At 41.8% G+C, this 22,655-nt stretch overlaps 1 protein-coding gene across 9 annotated transcripts in view; it reads right to left on the minus strand.

Annotated features, from left to right (window-relative positions):
* Positions 1-22,655, minus strand: part of CRADD (CASP2 and RIPK1 domain containing adaptor with death domain) — a 224,174-nt gene that overhangs the window by 34,583 nt on the left and 166,936 nt on the right. For 3 of the 9 annotated variants that reach the window (XR_012324258.1, XR_004528861.2, XR_004528859.2), the window contains exons 3-6: positions 21,541-21,915; positions 15,339-18,435; positions 13,201-13,332; positions 10,093-10,272 (exon numbers count right to left, since the gene is read on the minus strand). Coding sequence is in view for 1 of the 9 variants with exons in the window: in XM_033866260.2 (XP_033722151.1) it covers positions 21,614-21,915 (302 nt within the window). In the remaining 8 variants the exon portion in view is untranslated. Of the gene's footprint in view, positions 1-10,092; positions 10,273-13,200; positions 13,333-15,338; positions 18,436-18,737; positions 21,916-22,655 lie in introns of those variants that run through there. The other 6 variants (XR_012324260.1, XR_004528860.2, XR_012324257.1 and 3 more) reach the window with 5 other exon arrangements.

Consider the following 22,655-nt stretch of genomic DNA (forward strand, 5'->3'; position numbering starts at 1 on the left):
CCTTCTGGGATTTCCCTGCTCCCTTCAACTTCCAGTTGCTCTGGCAGCCTTGTAGTCTGGCCTCTAACTATTTAGTCCAATAAGTCTGTGCTCTGCAGACTAGCGAATGTCTGCAGGGGAAAAGCCAGTTAAATGTGAGTTATCTCTCCTCCTGTTTGTGCCTGATTTTGGTCCTTCTCCAGTGGCTTGAAGTAGATATATAAGCAGAGCTTATAATTATTATCAGTAGGATGTTTAGTCTGATACAAACTACTTGCCATTACTTGAAGCTGGAAGGCTTTATATATTTTAAACATAAATAAGTTCATGTTACATATTTTATTTTATAACATTTAAAAAATTGAACAGCATATTTTAGATATTGTTCTGTGTCAGTATATATTAATTGACCTGATTTCCTTTGTCTGACATATGGGTGCCCCAAGTATTCGACGATAAGGCTGTATAACAGAGATAAACTGTTAAGTGGAGTTGTGGGTTACGAATTAGACCTCTTTCAATGTTCATTGAAATATACTAAATTACCTTCTTTTGAATGCAGCACCTTATGAAGACTAGTTATATCTGGGTATGCAGCATCATGAATTTAAACAATCTTCTATTAATGTTTTTTTGGTTGTTTCCATTTTTCTTATTCCAGGCAATGATATAATGAACATCCATCCTTGTATGTTAATTTTTCTATAGAATCACTATCCTAGGGATGGAATCACTGAGTAACAGTAAATCCACATTTTAAATTTTAATATATTCAATATAATTACCAAGTACTCTCCATAAAGGCTATACACATATATACACTCCAAGAGTATATGAGAATGCCTACTTCTTCATAACTTTAACAACACTGGATAGTATTCTTTTAAATCCTTCCCATACACAGAAACCACCCTAATGGCATTTCATAAGAGGGGGATTGTCCAGCCCTCTTTTGCTGTCCTCAGTCTTGATTCTGAGCTATTGTCCCTTTCAATTTTCCAACACTGTGTCTCTGCCTTGCCCTTTGAACTAGACCATTGATGTCTGTCTCTGGGCCCCCCATCAAAAACCATTTGGATTCTCCTTCCAGGCATGCTTCCTGACTTTACTGGTAAAACATAATCTCCAGCTCAACCTGGCCCAGGGCTTTATTCTTTAGTGCTGCTCCACCATGAGTATTCAGTTTACCTCATTCCCTTCACATCCCCTCACTTACCTTCACAATTTACCTCACTCCCTCAATCTAAAATCGACATTTTTGTCTTTGTGAATTAAGTCAGTGCAATCTCAACAACATATGTGCAATAATTGGTTCAAAAGTACTGTCTCAGTAAGAAATGCTCTAAAATGTCTCCAAAATTACTGCTGTAGCTTCCTTACCTTCCTTCCTTTTAAAAAGTAACCACTAAGAGAGCAAATAACATCTTGGGACATTTTCTCAGTAAAATATATGTGAAGGAAGAGTATAAAGCACTTCAAATATAAGAAACCAAACATACATATTTTCCTGTACTTTCTCTGGATCCCCACTAACTGACATGAAGGGATTTTTTTTGCAAAGACATAAATCTAAGAGGGAAAAGAGAACTGGAGACAAAATGATAGCCACAAAATGTTGCAAATTAGAAAACAGAAGAAGGAAAGACAAGTGACCTAGCAGACCCAAGAAAGCTATGTCCTAAGTGAGCAAGCTAAGTCACAGCCCATTTTCCAATACATATAGAACCCCAAAGGCTCAAGAGTTAGAAGCATCAGGGGTTTATGATTCAGGGAAAAAGGAAAGGACAGAAGTCTAAGGGGCAGCTAGACCTCCCTCCCAAATCCTCTTTCTTACTTTGTGCAACCAGGTGACAAATTCTTCTACCTCAGCAGAAAATGGGGATTCTGGACAGAGTAAAAACAGAAGGTCTCTGAGAGGAGGACACATGGTATAGCTGAGGGCAGTAACCATTTTGAAAGCAGAAGAATTAAATACTAAATATTGAAACCCTCCCCCTAAAGCTCCTGGCCCTCTTCCATAACATGGTTTTCAGAATACAATGCAGGATTATTAGAAGATTCTTCTCAAGAGGGAAGACAGTAGAAGCAAGAAAAGCTACAATCCTGCAGCATGTGGAATGAAAACCACATGCACAGAAAGACAGACAAAATGAAAAGGCAGAGGACTATGTACCAGATGAAGGAACAAGATAAAATCCCAGAAAAACAACTAAATGAAGTGGAGATAGGCAACATTCCAGAAAAAGAATTCAGAATAATGATAGTGAAGATGATCCAGGACCTCGGAAAAAGAATGGAGGGAAAGATCAAGAAGATGCAAGAAATGTTTAACAAAGACCTAGAAGAATTAAAGAACAAACAAACATAGATGAACAATACAATAACTGAAATGAAAACTACACTAGAAGGAATCCATAGCAGAATAACTGAGGCAGAAGAACGGATAAGTGACCTGGAAGACAGAATGGTGGAATTCACTGCTGCAGAACAGAATAAAGAAAAAAGAATGAAAAGAAATGAAGACAGCCTAAGAGACCTCTGGGAAAACATTAAATGCAACAACATTCACATTATAGGGGTCACAGAAGGAGAAGAGAGGGAGAAAGGATCTGAGAAAATATTGGAAGAGATTATAGTCGAAAACTTCCCTAACATAGGAAGTCTAGGAAGCTAGGAAGCTCAGAGAGTCCCATACAGGATAAAACCAAGAAGAAACACGTTGAGACACACAGTAATCAAACTGATAAAAACTAAAGACAAAGACAAATTATTAAAAACAACAAGGTAAAAATGACAAATAACATACAAGGGAACTCCCATAGGGTTAACAGCTAATTTCTCAGCAGAAACTCTACAAGCCAGAAAGAAGTGGCATGATATATTTAAAGTGATGAAAGGGAAGAACCTACAACCAAGATTACTCTACCCAGCAAGGATCTCATTCAGATTTGATGGAGAAATCAAAAGCTTTACAGACAAGCAAAAGCTAAAAGAATTCAGCACCACCAAACCAGCTCTACAACAAATGCTAAAGGAACTTCTTTAAGTGGAAAACGCAAGAGAAGAAAATGACCTACAAAAACAAACCTAAAACAATTAACAAAATGGTCATAGGAACATACATATCAATAATTACCTTAAATGTGAATGGATTAAATGCTCCAACCAAAAGACACAGGCTTGCGAAATGGATACAAAAACAAGACCCATATATATGCTGTCTACAAGAGACCCACTTCAGACCTAAGGACACAAACAGACTGAAAGTGAGGGGATGGAAGAAGATATTCCATGCAAATGGAAATCAAAAGAAACCTGGAGTAGCAATACTCATATCAGATAAAATACACTTTAAAATAAAGAACGTTACAAGAGACAAGGAAGGACACTACATAATGATCAAGGGATCAATCCAAGAAGAAGATATAACAATTGTCAATATATATGCACACAACATAGGAGGACCTCAATACATAAGGCAACTGCTAACAGCTATAAAAGAGGAAATGGACAGTAACACAATAATAGTGAGGTACTTTAACACCTCACTTACACCAATGGACAGATCATTGAGACAGAAAATTAATAAGGAAACACAAGCTTTAAATGACACAATAGACCAGATAGATTTAACTGATATTTATAGGACATTCCATACACTTTATTCCCAAGTGCACACGGAACATTCTCCAGGATACATCACATCTTGGGTCACAAATCAAGCCTCAGTGAATTTAAGAAAATTGAAATCATATCAAGCATCTTTTCCAACCACAACACTATGAGATTAGAAATCAATTACAGGGAAAAAAATGTAAAAAACACAAACACATGGAGGATAAACAATACGTTACTAAATACCCAAGAGATTACTGAAGAAATCAAAGAGGAAGTCAAACAATACTTAGAGACAAATGACAATGAAAACAAGATGATCCAAAACCAATGGGATGCAGCAAAAGCAGTTCTAAGGGGGAAGATTATACCAATACAATCCTACCTCAAGAACAAGAAAAACCTCAAATAAACAATCTAACTTTATACCTAAAGGAACTAGAGGAGGAAGAACAAACAAAACACAAAGTTAGTAGAAGGAAAGAAATCATAAAGATCAGAGCAGAAATAAATGAAATAGAAACAAAGAAAACAGTAGCAAAGATCAATAAAACTGAAAGCTGGTTCTTTGAGAAGATAAACAAAATTGATAAACATTTAGCCAGACTCATCAAGGAAAAGAGGGAGAGGATTCAAATCAATAAAATTAGAAATGAAAAAGGAGAAGTTACAACAGACACCACAGAAATACACCATAAGAGACTACTACAGGCAAATCTATACCAATAAAATGGACAACCTGGAAGAAATGGACAAATTCTTAGAAAGGTATAAACTTCCAAGACTGAACCAGGAAGAAACAGAAAATATGAAAAGACTTATCACAAGTAATGAAATTGAAACTGTGAGGAAAATCTTTCAACAAACAGAAGTCCAGGACCAGATGGCTTCACAGGTGAATTCTACCAAACATTTAGAGAAGACCTAACACCGATCTTTCTCAAACTCTTCCAAAAAATTGTAGAGGAAGGAACACTCCCAAACTCGTTCTATGAGGCCACCATCACCCTGATACAAGAACCAGACAAAGATACTACAAAAAAAGAAAACTATAGAACAATATCACTGATGAATATAGATGCAAAAATCCTCAACAAAATATTAGCAAACAGAATCCAACAGCACATTAAAAGGATCATACAAGTGGGATTTATCCCAGGGATGCAAGGATTCTTCAATATATGCAAATCAATCAATGTGATACACCATATTAACAAACTGAAGAATAAAAACCATATGATCAACTCAATAGATGCAGAAAAAGCTTTCAACAAAATTCAACACCCATTTATGATAAAAACTCTCTAGAAAGTGGGTATAGAGGGAACCTACCTCAACATAATAAAGGCCATATACTACAAACCAACAACAAACATCATTCTCAATGGTGAAAAACTGAAAGCATTTCCTCTAAGATCAGGGACAAGACAAGGATGTCCACTGTCAGCACTATTATTCAACATAGTTTTGGAAGTCCTAGCCACGGCAATCAGAGAAGAAAAAGAAATAAAAGGAATACAAATTGGAAAAAAAAGGTAAAACTGTCACTGTTTGCAGATGACATGATATCATACATAGGAAATCCTAAAGATGCCACCAGAAAACTACTAGAGTTAATCAATGAATTTGGTAAAGTTGCAGGATACAAAATTAATGCACAGAAATCTCTTACATTCCTACACACTAACAATGAAAGATCAGAAAGAGAAATTAAGGAAACACTCCCATTCACCATTGCAACAAAAAGAATAAAATACCAAGGAATAAACCTACCTAAGGAGGGCAAAGACCTGTACTCAGAAAACTATAAGACACTGATGAAAGAAATCAAAGATGACACAAACAGATGGAGAGATATACCATGTTCTTGGATTGGAAGAATCAATATTGTGAAAATGACTATACAACCCAAGCAATCTACAGATTCAATGCAATCCCTATCAAATTACCACTGGCATTTTTTACAGAACTAGAACAAAAAGTCTTAAAATTTGTATGGAGACACAAGAGACCCTGGATAGTGAAAGCAATCTTGAGGGAAAAAAACAGAGCTGGAGGAATCAGGCTCCCTGACTTCAGACTATACTACAAAGCTACAGTGATCAAGACAATATGGTACTGGCACAAAAACAGAAATACAGATCAATGGAACAGGATAGAAAGCCCAAAGATAAACCCACACACCAATGGTCAACTAATCTATAACAAAGGAGGCAAGTATATACAATGGAGAAAAGACAGTCTCTACAATAAGTGGTGCTGGGAAAACTGGACAGCTACATGTAAAAGAATGAAATTAGAACACTCCCTAACACCATACACAAAAATAAACTCAAAATGGATTAAAGACCTAAATGTAAGACCAGACACTATAAAACTCTTAGAGGAAAACATAGGAAGAACACTCTTTGACATAAACCACAGCAAGATCTTTTTTGATCCACCTCCTAGAGAAATGCAAATAAAAACAAAAATAAACAAATGGGACCTAATGACACTTCAAAGCTTTTGCACAGCAAAGGAAACTATAAACAAGACAAAAAGACAACCCTCAGAATGGGAGAAACTATTTGCAAATGAAGCAACGGACAAATGATTAATCTCCAAAATATATAAACAGCTCATGCAACTCAATATTAAAAAAACAAACAACCCAACAAAAACTGGGTAGAAGACCTAAATAGACATTTCTCCAAAGACATACAGATGGCCAAGAGGCACATGAAAAGCTGCTCAACATCACTAATTATTAGAGAAATGCAAATCAAAACTACAATGAGGTATCACCTCACACCGGTTAGAATAGGCATCATCAGAAAATCTACAAACAACAAATGCTGGAGAGGGTGTGGAGAAAAGGGAACCCTCTTGCACTGTTGGTGGGAATGTAAATCGATACAGCCACTATGGAGGACAGTATGCAGGTTCCTTCAAAGAGTAAAAATAGAATTACCATATGACCCAGCTATCCCACTACTGGGCATATACCCAGAGAAAACCATAATTCAAAAAGACACATGCACCCCAGTGTTCACTGCAGCACTATTTAGAATAGCCAGGTCATGGAAGTAACTTAAATGCCCATCGACAGATGAATGGATAAAGAAGATGTGGTATATATATACAACGGAATATTACTTAGCCATAAAAAGGAACGAAATTGGGTCATTTGTAGAGACGTGGATGGACCTAGAGTCTGTTATACAGAGTGAAGTAAGTCAGAAAGAGAAAAACAAATATCGTATATTAACACATATGTGTGGAATATAGAAAAGTGGTACAGAACCGGTTTGCAAGGCAGAAATAGAGACACAGATGTAGAGAACAAATGTATGGACACCAAGGGGGGAAAGCAGGGGGTGGTGGTGGGATGAATTGGGAGATTGGGATTGACATATGTACACTAATATGTATAAAATAGTTAAGTAAGAAGAACCTGCTGTATAAAAAATAAAATAAAATTCAAATTGAAAAAACAAAAACAAAGAAGATTCTTCACTGAAAAGCATCTTAGAATCCGAAAGAAAAGACTTAAAGATACTGACATTTGGGTTATCAAATTAAACTGCCCAGCCTCATCACCCTGCTTGTGACCTGGTGGTCTTCAAGCCCCACCCACAATAGAGAGCTAGTATTAAGCTTTTTAGTGCCCCAACTTAAAATATAAATGACAGCCAAGGATCACCAGACATTAAGAAAGACTCAAACATAACAGAGATTACAAATGTAGAGATTAAAGTAATTTGAAGGTAAAAGAAGGTGAGAACTGTCAGAGAGGTAAGAGAATATTTGCAAACATGAAGCAAAAGGATGCTATTTTAAAGGGAGTATCCATAAAACAAAAACATCTTAGAAATGAAAAAATATGGCATAAATTTAAAAATCCAATAAAAAGGTTGGATGAAAAATTTGATAAAATTTCCAAAAAACAACAAAATGACAGAAAATAGGAGAGAAAAGTTAACATTTAAGGAGGAAGCCAGAAAGTCTGATATCTAAACCCAATATGAGTCTTAGAAAGAGGGAAAAAAAGAAAACGGAAGAAATGAAATCACGAAAGGAAGATGAGATGACTCCATAGTGACTCTACAGTGAGAAGGCAGTAGATGATGCCTAAGCCTGGAAAACAATCACTGGCTCAAATGTTTTCTGAATTAGTTAACAAATGGAACAACACTCCTAAACTAAGTCCTGTAGGCAAATGAAGTCATATTATATGACACCTCCTCTGAAATACTGTGGTCCTGGGATGCAGGGCTCAGGACAGTATATGCTGCCCAGCTAGGGTGAAGGGCCAGGGCACAAGAAATGGCACCTCAATGCCAGTGCCACAGAATCGGGACATTGAACTTATGGTAATGTTTCCAGGTTACAAGCCGTTGTGCAGCACGCCGACCTTCCTCTCCCCATTTCCACAGCCATCGACTAGCATTCGTAGAAGAGATCATTATTGATAGCCTTCACCCTCTCATCTTTGGCTGTAGTTCACAGAACCAAGGGGCTTTATGAGAGGTGCCATCTTGGAGAGAAGGACCCAAAGGCCCAAGAAATAGTGCAACTGAGTCACCCTAATGGAAGGTTAACAAAATGAAGGAAACCCAGGACCTCAAGCACTGAGGGAGAGAGTGGGGAACCAGATTGTCCTCACAGGAACATTTGAGGCTTCCCTTCAGTATGACCCCATAGCTCGCTGATCTCTTCCTTCTTATCACTTGTCACAGCTTGTAACTTTTCAAGCTGATTGTAAGGTCCATGAGGATAGTATCTATGCTTGTTTTGTTTTGATGTCACTCATCTGCACTCAGCACTAGGAGGTGCTACCAAAAAATTGTTAAACGAGTGAACGAAAGATCCAGGTAAGAGCAGAAAAGTTGGAGCTGGCAAGTGAGATACAGAGCCCAGAGAAATTTCCTGAACTGAAAAGAAGAGGAAACCATGGTGACTTGATACAGGAAGCCAACAGCCTGGACAGGAGAGGGAAGAGGTTCTCACAGGTGCCAATTGTGTCTGGAGATTCCAGCAGTTAGACACATACGCATGGGTTTGTGCCTGAAACAGTCACTGTGAATCCTGAATACTGGCCCCGTTCCTGCCAAGGCCAGCCCTGCCCTACAAGGGCGGCCACCATGGTTGGAGACCTGTTTAGTTCCTAGACATGGGGCTGGAAAGGGAACGCCTCAGGTTTTTACGTGGAAGCCCAAACTTCAGGTTGACCAAAACCACCTCACATCATCTTTGCTGGAATTAATAAACTCAGATGATAGGTCATGTCCCAATCGTGTGGATGATTTGACAAGATGAGCTGTTTGGTAGGCAGGACACAGTCACAGTCATCTGCAAAAGGCAGGAGGATTACTCCTCAGAGGGTAGAGTAGGCTAATGACGTTTCACTTTGAAAATAGTCTTGGAGTCCGTGGGGACAGAAGGAAGGCTTTGGGGTAGAGATAGAGAGCAACGAGGATTGTGAGTGACGTCAAGAAGCAGCTCAGATTTCATTTGGCTAAAAAGAGCCAGAATCCTCCCCAGAACACTCAGATACTAAGACAACTTCTTAGTACAGCCCCACAATTGTGGGAGAAAAACATTTCAACTGTTCATCTAAAATCGTTTTGCTAGGGATGGGATGTGGGATCTCCCTGCTCCGAGAAAGGGGACAGGCCTCTTCTCTCTGAGAATCTGGCTTTTCCTACACTTTCTCATGCAAAAGACCTATCAGGAGAAGGTCATGAATAGAGCACTTTTCCTTCAGCCAATGAGACAAACACCCTATTCAAAAGCTCTTGCCGTGCCCTGCCCACACACTGTCTCAGCCAGGATTATTTTGGCTTTTGACGAAATCCCACGGGGTAATAAGAGCAACCTCAACTCTGCTGTGCTATTTCACATGACTCCACGGCTGGCAGCAGGCGGGAGCTATTAAAGATCATCTATTTTATGAACATCACCCACTTGCTGTCTGCAATAATGAGGGGAGAGAGCTACCGACACCAAAAACCCAGCAGGTGGGCTGGAAACATTTCAGTATGAAGCTGACAGCCATGCTGGGGTCCTTGGCAGTACCTGGACTATATACTGGGGTTATAAAACCACTCACATGGGCCTGAGTTCAAATTTTGACACTGCTATGTATGACCTTGGCTGGGTTAGTTAACTTCCTTGAGCATCAGTTTTCTGACTTGTAAAATGAGGGAAATAAGGCTAAAATCCTGACTCCTAAGGTTGTCAGAGGATGGAATGACACAAGGCACTTGAAATCACCTTCCCTGAGCCTGGCTCCTAATAAATGCTCCACCAGCGCTGCCTTGCCTCCTTTGTCCTCCCTCCCCCACCTCTATGCTCACTGTCTGTGAATGCAGTGTTCCTGCACAATGAGTCAGCTGAGGCGACCAGGAATTGAGTTAATTGGACACGTTCTAGCATTGTCTCAAACAAACACCAGGACGAATCTCTGTGCGGCGGGTGACTGAGGAGGGGGTGGGGCTTATCACCCTAGGTTACCTGTTCTGGACGAGCTCTTCCTGTGCTGAGAACTGTAGCCGGACCCCCTGGCCAGGGCTAGGGAAGTTCTGTTTCAGCATCTGCTGCTGCCCCTGGGAACAGCTGAGGATCTGGACCTGGAGTGTAGGAACACTGTGGCCCAGTATCTGTTGATTCACTCTTTCAACAAATATTGAAAACCTGAATATAAGACAGACACCATCCATTCGTCATCAAATATTTCTATAACATTTATTCTATGCCTGACACTGATTGAAGCACTTTGCAAACATTATCTCATTGATTCCTCATAACAGTGCTGTAAGGTTGGTATTATTACAACCTGATTTCAGAGGTAATGAAACTGAAGCACAGAGAATTTACAGAACTTGCCCAAGAAACTTATACGCAAGACTTTTTGGACTCAGTGACAGTAGCATTTACAGTCCTCCATTGTACGTCTGGAGGAGGGATAAGCATACACTCATCTGTTCATGATCTCATTCACTTACTGAGAATTGCATTAATCACAAAGCGTGTGTCAGACTCTGCTTTAGGAAAGGTGGGGACACAAGACCCAGGTCTGTCTTCACGGAGCCTACAATCCAAGGAGGTGAATGCCAAGCGAGCCTCATTTTTATCCTTTGACTTTGCAACCAGCAAAGAGACAGCTGACTTGGGTCAAGGATGCCAGTGGAATAGACATCTTTGTATAAATGACCTTTATGGGACATTAAACACGTGGCCTTTGCCCTTATAAGGCCCGGGCTAAGGAGTCCATCAAACACTTGCTTAGACCTTCATATTTCAGAAGAGAAATGTGTTTAAGGCTAATGCCCTCACCAAAACCCCAGAAAGGTATGCAGCCATAAGCACTGCCTAGTGTTCCCAAACTTCATATGTGTATCACTAATGAAGAATATTTTGTATGAGGGGTTAGGTATTTATTTTTACGTGTACTTTAAATCACATTTTAAAAATAGCACTGACCTATTACTTCAAACACACTATTGCTTAAAGAAAAAAAATTTTTGAGTTAACTAAAAAAAATATTGGCACAGGTGGTGCATTACAAATGAAAAATTGTCAAAGTGGTACTCAAATGACTGGAGTCTGGGAAGCACACAGTGATTCTCACTGGGGTCATTAAGGGCATTTGGGGTGAGGCAGCTCTTCACTGTGTAGGGCTAGTGCCCACAGTGCCAGCTGATGCCTAATATCTTTGGCCACTGCCCTCTCCATGGTAATAGCACCCCCGTCCAATAATGCATGGTGGGTGATAACTCCCCACGAAGAATGCCTCCAAACATTTCCAAATGCCACATGGTAGAAGGCTGGGGGGATGTGGTAACACTCCTGGTTGGGAACTATTGCTAAACTAAAGTTAAGGTCTTGCCGGAGGCCTTACTGGGAAAACAAGCTATTTTCAGATTTTTTAAAATAGAATGAAAGTCAAGTTCAATTACCAAGTGGCTTAGTGGTGGGGGGTGGGGACCAGAGTAAGCAAATGAGAACCCAAATGAGAAGACGGCAAAGACATAAAAAGTCGTGGCAAGAGTGGGGACAGACAGAAAAGGCCTGGCGCTGCAGACAGAGCCTCCCTGGTTTGGGGCTGCCGTTAGGAGCAAGACCAGTTTCTTCCTGCTTGTCTGACAGGTGCCACCTGGCACCTGACAATGACCAGAGAGAGTGCCCGCTACCTGCTGACGAACAGGCAGTGCAACCTATTGCTTGAACTAAATGCAGTGTGACACCAAGCCAGAAAGGTATTCTGCAAGGATACAAGAATCATATGATGAAAAATGCAACAGATTTATCAATCACTAAAGAGGGAAAGAAGGTCCCAGAAAGCCACGAGTCTCTTTCCAAGTGACCCATAACGTGCTGCTAACGGTGAGGATGAATGGTGAGGACGAGAATAAATTGATGCTATTTGTACACCACCCCAGATACCGTTCGTGCCCTTTAAAAATCTTGGTTATTTGTGGTACCTTTGAGCCCTACTTTCCCCAGCACACTCCAAGGTTTTGTGTCCTCTGCCTCAGTATGTCTGTAGAACACATCTTTCCAAAGTTGTTAACAGGTGGTCACGGAAAAAAAGCTTCCAATGTTAAGTTTGGTAAATACTGCACAATTCCATTTTGGAGATGCACAATGTACACTGGCACCTTAAAGCTTTTGAGAAGATTTCTTCTGTTCCCTTGGTAATTTAAAATGCAAAATCCAAACTCCTTGCCTGGTTTTAAAAGTCAGCTGACTTGCCCCACTTTACCCAATCGATGTAATTTTGTTGGGAGGCATACGCATCACTACTGTTCCTAGTACCCGTCTTATCCATCCTCACTTCTCGCACATTCCTTCCTCCTCTAGAAACCCCATTCCCAGCCTCTCCACTGACTTTACACTTCTGTCAAGCCTCAGCTCAAGATTCATGTCCTAACTACTGTTCCCCACAGTGAATTTTCTCCCTACTGTGACTTTTCTCAGAACTGTATCTATAAAAGGGGGTGGTGTCATGTCACGGTGATCCCTTCTAGGTTGCCTTGGGATCACTGTCTGGTTGTGTGATATATGCAGTCTGTAAGCAGCTTTGCTTCTTTTCAGCTTCTCATGGGAGCCTGTTACTATACTGTGGATACTACGGGTCTCGCAGAAAAAACACTTCTTGATATATACCCCGGTGGATGTGCCAACGGCTGGCTTTGTTCCCTTGTAAAACCAACTATCGCTATTTGTGTCTCTATGAATTAGCAACCCCCGGGTAATGACTGAACATATGTGTTCACACTGTCTACGTTTAATTACTCTGACGTTCCTCCAGTGAAATGAAATGTTGGCTACAACAGATTATATCTAAAACTGAATAACATTGGGAGTATTCAAAGTTAAGAGTCTGCTCCTGGAAATGGAAGTTGACTTTTCACCTGTATGAATATTAAGAAATTATTTTTATTTCTAATATATTTCCTAACTTCCACCACCCCCCTCAAAAAAATCCCTGCCTTTCTCATATCAGTTCATAACGATTCCATCTTTCCATTTGTTAAAAATGCAACCTTGATGTTTCACCACCAGTTTTTGTCATTTTAACACCTTATCCAACCCATCAACAAATCCACTTGGTTCTACCTTCACAATGTAATCAGAACCTGACCACTGCTCACCACCTCCACGTCACAGGATGCGTGCGCCTGGAAGCTGATTCTGAGCTGGAGCTGGGTGGGCAGGAAGGTGATTAGAGAGTGCTCCTGGGATCGACACCTGTTAAAGGGAAGGAAACAGGCTTAGAAAGGGGGGGAAGTGGGGCTGAGATACTGTCACAGAGAAGGCCTGAGCTGACTCCACAAGGAGCCCTGAGCTGGGATGGCCCTTGGGAGCTGCTCTGAACTGAGGTGGGCAGCCAGGCCTTTATACCGCTTCACCTATAGTCACTGAATGCAGGCTGCCCAGGAAGGGGCAAGGCCATTGTGCAAGATGGCTCTCCTCAGAGGGGGCAATTCTTAAAGAGGGCTGACAGCCAAAGGCTATCAGCTGGAGACCTCCCTGCTGCAGGAGGAATAAATCTTTCATTTCTGAAGGGGACCTGAGCAGGGTACCACGCATCCACTGCACTTCACATGCCCATCTTGACCCAAGTCTCCATCTTCTCATCAGGATTAGTGCAACAGCCTCTTCACTATTTCCCTGCTTCAGCTCTCTAAAAGTGTCAGCTAGAGTGATCCTTTGGGACTGTAAGTTAGATGATGTCATTGCCTCTGCTGAAAACCAGGCAGTAGCTTCCCATCTCACCCTGAGCAAAAGCCAGTAGCCTGTCAGACGCTCCCCCTCTGATCCTCCCAGCTCTCCGACCTCAGCCCCTACTACCTGCCTGCTTGCCCACCACACTTTAGCCACCCTGACCCCCTTGCTATTCTTTGAAAATGTCTGGAAAGCTCTTATCTCAAGCCTTCACATTTCATTCTTCCCGTCACTCAGAATGTTCTCTCGGGCCTCAGCGTGGCTCTCTCCCTCACCTCCAGGTTTTTACTCATGTCGCCTTCTACTCCATCCCCCTGGCTCTCCCTGTCCCTTTGTTGCATCCTTTTCCTCCATAGCAGGGAGCTCTACAAGTGGAGAAATTCTGGACTGTTGCATTGACTGCTGTACCCCTAGTATCTATAGCCATGCCTAGCACATAACATGTGCTCAGAAAAACAGATGTTGAATGAACTTCTGTAAGTTACAGAAAGAGTTTCCATGATTGGCCCAAGTTGAAAATCATTCCATGGGTTCTCTAGGTCCCTAAGAAAACCATAACAGCTTTGATTCCCCTCCTTTTGTTAAGCTTTAGTCATGCAGGTTTTCGGTTTTCTTTACCCAAATTAAAGGAGGAGTAGCTTAAGTGTCTTTTGTAGAACAGGCAATCGAGATGCCAGAATTCTGATTTTATCTCATACCCAAACCTTACAAAAACATCTTTTTCTTTCAAATTTGCTTTAGGCTCTTAAAAGTTGAAGAAGACATGGTTTTTGACAACGATGAAGTTTATCTGGGATGCTCCTGTGCTCCCTGAAAGCAGTGATGGTTAAGAAATGCCCCCGCTTTGTGTCCCAAGAAACAGCTAACCACCACAAAGGACAACCCAGCCTTCCCATATTCTCAGATAAGACCCGCCTCCATCCTTTCTCAGGAGTCCCACAGGGTTTGTGGATGACTCCCTTGTTCACTTGTCTCTATAAAACCCAGGCCTCCTTCCTTCTCTTTGAGACATTCCTCATTAACAAATGTTCTCCCTATTGCAAAATTATATCCATAATTGACTGGTGCAGATTGTCTTTCACACTTCATAAAGAGGGGACTTGTGTTGCGAGGATTTATTTTTAGCCTCAAAGATAGTATCCGTTGGAAAATCAACAGCTGACAATAGTAAGTGACAAAATAATTCTTGACAATAGACCACAGACAACCAAAGGGTCCACTCCCTTAGCAGAAAGCCAGCATGGAGCTCAGTTTCAGAGCAGGGAATAATTACTACTTCCAGAGGCTGACAGAAACTTGATTCAAGCAGGTGGCTGGACAAAAAGATAATGTTGGAAATAATTTCCTAGGATATAAAGTAGATGTGGCTCTATATAATTTTCTCCTGAAATTAATTAACTCCAGTGTGCTGGGCACAGAAGTCTCAGTCTTGCCCTGTCTAGGATCCCTGGTTCTAAAGAAACGGGATGGAGGCAGGATGCTCCTAGAAGCTAGAGGTTGTCATACATTACATGTCTGCAAGCTCTTACCTTTGCAAGAGACGGGTCCAAGAGGTCCACCAGCCTGCCCTCCTATAGGGCAGAAGATCTGTGGTCAGCTGTATAAAGATCACGGTTTAGATAAATGGCTTCAACTTTATTCCAATACCTTGGTTAGTCCTTCATAACAGAGTTTACATTCTTGTGCAACCCCACAGAAACACTTAGCTCCATTCTGTTGGACACAAGCCCTCCCAATACCCTACAAAGCCAAAAAATGGTCAGTCAGGCTTAGATGCTAGTGAGGTCTGGTGCCCCTTTATAACCTATAGGCTTAGGGTTCTTGGGGTGAGTAACTTGGATTCAGGTGTACTGGGAATCCCCTAAAAATTATATGCCAAGTGGGGTGTGGGTGTTTGTGCGCACGTGCATGCGTGTGCACTTTTCTAAAGAATGACTCCACGGTCTTCTCACATTCTTAAAGGGATCCCTGCCCCCTGAATGGATAAGAACCACTACCTATTACAGACATTCTGGTCCTTCAAAGAAATATTCCCTAGGCAGAGCCCCCTCATCCTTGGCTTTGACACGGCCAGGAGCACCAAGTCCACCACCAGTCTATGAGTAGGCTTACTTACTTCATTTGTAGGCACTCGGTCTTCTCCCAGAATCCACAATGAGCCATTAAGTCATGCCAAGGACCTTGGTATCAGCTAAGTCTGATTAAGTCAATTCATCTGCTAGAAGCTGACAAGAGGGAGGTTGTAGGACCTAATCCAACCCATTTGATATTGTCTGTTAGGGCTGCTATCACAAAACACTACAGACTGGGTGGCTTATAAACAACAAGAACTTACAGCTCATAGTTCTGGAGGCTGGGAAACGCAAGATCAAGAAGCCAACATGGTCGCGTTCTGGCGAAGGTCCTCTCCTGGTTCATAGCTGGAGCCTTCTCACTGTGTCCTCACGGGCTGCAAGGGGCTCTGTGGGGCCACTTCCATGAGGGCGCCATCTTATGACCTCATCCCTCCCAAAGGCCTCATCTCCTAATTCCCTCACCTTTGGGGGTTAAGATTTCAACATATGAATTCTGGCGGCAATGGGGATACAAACAGCTTGGCAGAGCAGATATTTTCCACAAATATTCTCCATCAACAGTGTAATCCGACACCCGAAATAGCACTGGCTAGAGACAGAATGTAAAACTGAAATGGAAACATATGAGTATTACCAAGATGTTGGGTCTACTTTTTTCTTTTTCAGTACTGAAACCTGGATTTCATGGTCTATGTTTTGAATCAATAATAGCTTTTAGAGTTATTGCCACATATTCTGCATAATTTTAACAGACAAGCTTAATTGGCTCAATGAACTGTGTCTTTATGAGACTTTAATTTTCCTATAAAACAGCAAATGCCAACAAGATAGACATCCCTATTCTAAGCTGTCTACAGTTCTAAGAAGTAAACAGGCGGTTATTACATTAAAAACGTTCCTTGTATGCCAGCAACATCTAATTTTAATCTGTGGGACTTTTCGAGGAAGAACTAAGGGCTAGAGATGGCACAAAGAACCCCCACATGTGCCTGATATCTAAAACCTGAAGCCTGACCCAATTCCCCTGTGGTTAAATAAACACATGCTTCTCCACGTCCTTGTTGTCTTGATGTACAGAACGGGATAACATTGGCCACTTAGTCTATCAATGAAATTCTCTTAGCTTCTAGATTGCTTTGAGACAGTAACTTGGAGGCATCTCGTACACCCGTGGCGAAAAGTGCCATTTGTCACACTGGATGTAAAATAAATTAAGTGGAATCCTGGTATCCATATGCATTAACTTCCCTTTAAGGGACCGACATACTAACTTGGGCAGCACTTACAAATCTCAATTGAAGTGTCACCTCCTCAGTAGCCAATTCTGTTGCTCCCTCCTCTGTGATACTGGCCAGTGATCGTAATTGCTGGCTGTTGTGTTTGTCTCCTCAACAGGCTGAGATCCTACAGGGCAGGGACTATGTCTTATTTATCTTTGCACCTCTGCTGGCGCACACAAATTGCTAGCTTGCTGATGGTAGAGATTCATTTAATGATAGCCAGGTGTTAGATCAGAATCCCATCCCAATTCTGAATATGCTCTGAATTGTGCCTACCAGTTCACATTCCTTGTCTTTAAAGTCTTGATAAAAGTACTGAAGGACCATGTACTTCCTATTTTCATATGCAAATCACAGCAGGAAAGGGTGATTTTGACCCTCACGCTTCTCAGGGACCCGGTAGGGTGGAGAATATTAGACAAACTCTGATAGCTGAAATAATTCAACTCAATGATTTAGCAAAACATTTTTGCTGTGCCACGCACTGTTCTAAGCTTTAATTTTGTGGGAGCCTGATTGTAAGCACAGTACTGTTATTGCCCACATTACATATGAAGAAACTGGCACAGAAAGGTAGAGTAACTTGCCCAAGAGATGAGCCTTATATGAGTATTCTCCACGCCTCTCACCTCTGAAGCAAGGCAGAGTGAATCCTTTCTCCCCTGTGTTCCCACAGACTCATTACCCAGGCATGGACCTCATCATCTCATATTGTGATTAGAGATCCATGTCGGTCTCACTGGCCGAACAGTGAGTTTCTGGAGGACCGGGACTGTGGTGTATCGGTCATCTTTTTGCCTCGCCACTTAGCAGAGCAACTGGCTCACGGGAGCTTCCTGATAAGTGCCTGCTGAATAACTGAATGAGGGAAGTCTCTTCCTAAAACTACCACTTCTGAGGAATTCCTCAGAGAAAGGGATGAAGACAGACCCATTCTACTGCCTCAGTTGCCTTTGTAACCTCTGGTGGAATGTAAATATTTAACAAGGACTTTCCTTGCATTACTGTTTGTAATAGTGACAAAGGAAAAACCATTTAAAGATCCACTTAACACAAGAGGAAAGTGATCTGCAAGTCATGGTACGTGCATATACTGGAAAGTATGCCACTACTAAAAATGATGGTGTAGACCAGCGGCTGCACGCAGATCAAATATGGCGTCCCACCAAATTCGGATCGACGCACAATATTACTGTCCCCCAGAACACATACTTGTAGGAAGAGAACACTGCGCTGAGTGGATCACATGCCACAGTGGAGAAGGCATCTTGCTGTAAGAAAGAGATTAAAAACTTAGAATAAAGCCCCAAACATTTATGGGAATGTGTTCAACTTTGCTTTTTGAGGATGTAAGAATGCACAGTGGGGACAGTCAATAGCTCTACTCAAGTAACAACAGGGCTCTAAAGGGGGACAAAGCAAACAGTGGGATTATGCTGGATGTTTTGACAGCAAAAAGACATTGTTATACTTAATAGCTAGTCTCTTTTAATTTCTTCAAATATGCTGCTAAAAATTATAGGATTTTAAAGTGTGCTCCGAACACAGAGGATGTTGAAAATCACAGAGGATGTTGAAAGGTATAGAAAAATCTTTAATGACATGGAAAGACAGTTATATGTTAAATAAAAGAAGCCAACTGTAAAACAGCATGTACGATACAATCCTGTTTTTATCACAGAGAGAATATGCAGGCATGGGAAAGGAACTGGAGGACACAGACCAAAACTGGGCTGTAAAAGTAGTTATCTTCGGAAGATGGGAGTGGGAGCAATTCTTTTTTTTTTTTTTTCTTGCTCATTGGTATTTTTTCACTGCTATAAAAAAGATGTACTATTTTTGTACTGAGAAAATTTCATAGAAGTTACAGTTTTTAAAAAGTTACGGGGCATACTCACGCACGTGCATGTGTGCGCACACACACACACACCCCCCAAACGAAAGTGGAGTTAGACTTTTTAATCATTTTTTTTTGTCAGCACCTACAAATGCTCTACCACCTCACTGTACTCATTAAGAATTTTATTGGGAGTAGGCAATCTCCGGGATTGTAGAACCTTCTTCCGTGCAAAAACACATGGACTCCTTGCAGGCAATGACCTATTGGATTCTCTTGGGAGGTAGGCAGATGCCATGTAGCATCACTCTTCTCAGTAAGAGGTAGAAATTAGGCAGTGATTTGATGTTCGGTTCTTGCATTCTGCAAATCTTCTGCAAGCGCATGAGCAGGCCCGAAGAGCTGCAGTTGCTAGTTGATGGTGGAGATGCCCTGCTCATTGAGGGCAACAAGTCAGCGCTCCAAAATAACCCCATCAGCCCATCATGGCAAGTTCTTCACAAATTGTCCTTCACTGCTGACAGAACACAAAGGTACCTGTGCATAACAGATGCCCTACAAATGGCAGGAATGCCCTGGGTAGTCATCAGACCCACTCCTAAAATGCCATCTAGTCAGAGGCAGCCGAGCCCAGTTATACTCGCTCATCCATACATGTGGTGAAAACAAAAGCTCCTCTCTGTTAGCAAACCCAGGGGGATGAATAGCGACCTAACAAGTCCAAGGTTCAAGATGACAAGCAGTTATTGAAGATGCCGTGGAAGAACAGTCTGTCACGGGGTGCAGTGATGGGGCCAAAAGTGTGAGGATTTCACAAGATAATGAATTAATGGCTGGACTACAAAATGGAAAATTAGAGCTGATAAGGCCAGTGGACCATCCTTCTGAACTGTTTGTTGAACCGTAAAATAACCGATTCTTTTTAGGAAAGGGAATATGGTTACTAGACATCTGAAAGGATGTAAGTAACTCACGACTGTCACCATTTTGAGCACCACTTTCTGTCCAACCTCAGCACTGTATATGCTTGCCCTCAGAATTTTTTTCCCTTTGAAAAATTCTGAGTTAAGTTAGTATTAGGAAATAGATTCTCTAATTATTCAGAAGGATGGATCACAGATTGGGAATGTTCACCTGTGTCTCTCTTGATTGGACCCACTGTAGCATTAATAAAGCCACATCACATTGTACAGCTTAGCAAGAAATGTGGTAATAGCACTTCCTCCTACAGTACCCTCAGCTTTAGCCACTGTTCAGCTTGGTCTGGGAACTGCATCCGTGTTCAGCCACAGCAGCGAATTAACAGCTACCATTTCCCAAGAGCTGGTGATGGGCCAGGCACTAGATGAGCCTGTGGCAGATGTTATTCCTTTAATCATCACAAAAATCTTGGAGGTGGGGACAATCATTGCCTCACTCTACAAATGAGGAAACTGAGGCTTAGAGAAGTGTAGTAACTTGTCTGAGGAGATGCTGCTAGCAGGAGGAGGGCAGCAAGCTTCTTCCAGAGCATGTGAGAGAGAGGATGGAGCAGGATGGAGCAGCTGGAAAGGGCACACAGGACCAGTGCTGCAAAGACACACGCTCACTCATCCGCCCCAGGCAAATCGCTTCATCTTGATACAGGACGGGGCTCACCTCTCTTACCTAACTACTTCATAGGCTTTTTGTGAGGTCCATATGAGATCACATGTGTGAAAAGCCCTGAAAACAGTAAAGCATTTGACAAATACCATGTGTTATTAGCAAAAAGTCAGAAAACTAAATCACAGTCCTTAGGAGCACAACACTTCAATCATCAAGGCTTCAACGGAAAGACCACACTGCCCCCCAACCCCCAGTCCTTTAAATAAAGGGCGCGGGATTTTCTTAAGCAAATCTTTTAAAGATAAAGGGCTCAGGTATGCATGCTGGTACTTGAACTGGTTTTTGCAGGGAGCTTCAGTGTCTTAAATTTAATGCAGACACCCTGCCTGAGCGATTTATCTTGACTAGAGAAAGTAACCATTTCGCTGTTACTATTCTGTCCCAAAGAAAGGACTACTGTAGTTTTACACCCTTAATCTATGCAACACAAGAATGAAAGAAAAAAAACACAAGCAATACTTTCTCATGAGAGGGCCACATTACATACAGTCATTCAATTTTTATTATTAACATCATGATTGATAGCTAAGTCCACAGTTCAGTTCCCAGGCAACATAAAAGTGGATGTTTTATATATGGAACACCTGTATTTTTTCTTTTACATCTTTATTGGAGCAGAATTGCTTTACAATGGTGTGTTAGTTTCTGCTTTATAACCTGTATTTTTTGGAGCCACTAGGATCTACCAGTCTATTAAATGGCAACCACACAATTAAAACCTGCACAATTCAAATAATGTGATCTCCGAGCAACGAGAAACAATGAATTGTCAAATCACCGTGGGAGATCAACTGAGTCATCCCGCCTTTCAAGTAATGTCAAGTGGAAATCCCATTATCTGCTTTCATCTAAGAAATCACTAAAACAAACCAACCAGTCCCCCCAAATCTACCTGCACTGGGTGAGAGTCAGGATCCGGCACACGAGACTAGGGGATGGACTCCCCAGGTGCTGACGGGGCGCCATCATCCCAACATGTGCTGGAGCACCGAGGGGTCCACGTCCACGGCCTGGAGACCCCTGAGCAGGCTCTGGAAGGTGGCCTGCTTCCCGAAGCGCTGCCTCCAGCGAACCAAGGCCTCCACCATCTGGGACTGAACATTGTGGGGATGGTTGGCCTTACAGCGGTAGATGTCAGTCTGGGACAGCCCCAGAGACAGCACCACGGGCTCCCACTCGGGGCCCAGCCTCTGGGCCAGCTGGTTGATCTGCTGGTCGGAAGGGGAGCTGTGGAGGACGTGGGGGGGGATTCCAGCCAACCGGTCATCTGGGGAGGAGAAAGACACGAGGGTGAAGAGAGCGAGCAAACACATCAGACAGGGGCAGAAATTAAAAACGTGGCAGAATGACACACACTTCCAAATGGCAGGGGCCAACTTCTCCTAGTCTTCATGGCGGCTACTCAGTACAGAGCCGTACATAGGGGCTTAAGAAGTACCACCCAGCATCTTTGGAAATGTTTATGACAGAAAATTTGAAAACAAGAAAATAAAAATAACTTGAAATTCCATCAGGGAAACCCATTCATAATAATTTGATTTATTTCCTTTTTTTAATATCTTTATTGGAATATAGTTGATTCCCAATGGTGTGTTATTTTCTGCTGTATAACAAAGTGAATCAGCTATATGTATACATATATCCCCATATCTCCTCCCTCTTGTGTCTCCCTCCCACCCTCCCTATCTCACCCCTCTAGGTGGTCACACAGCACCGAGCTGATCTCCCTGTGCTATGCGGCTGCTTCCCACTAGCTATCTATTTTACATTTGGTAGTGTATATATGTCATTGCCACTCTCACTTCGTCCCAGCTTACCATTCCCGCCCTGTGTCCTCAAGTCTGTTCTCTACATCTGCATCTGTATTCCTGTCCTGCCACTAGGTTCATCAGTATCATTTTTTTAGATTCCATACATGTGTGTTAGCATACAGTATTGGTTTTTCTCTTTCTGTCTTACTTTACTCTGTATAACAGACTCTAGGTCCATACACCTCACTACAAATAA

Source organism: Tursiops truncatus, chromosome 11 (genome assembly GCF_011762595.2).
Source record: "Tursiops truncatus isolate mTurTru1 chromosome 11, mTurTru1.mat.Y, whole genome shotgun sequence".
In the NCBI taxonomy this organism is placed as follows: domain Eukaryota; kingdom Metazoa; phylum Chordata; class Mammalia; order Artiodactyla; family Delphinidae; genus Tursiops; species Tursiops truncatus.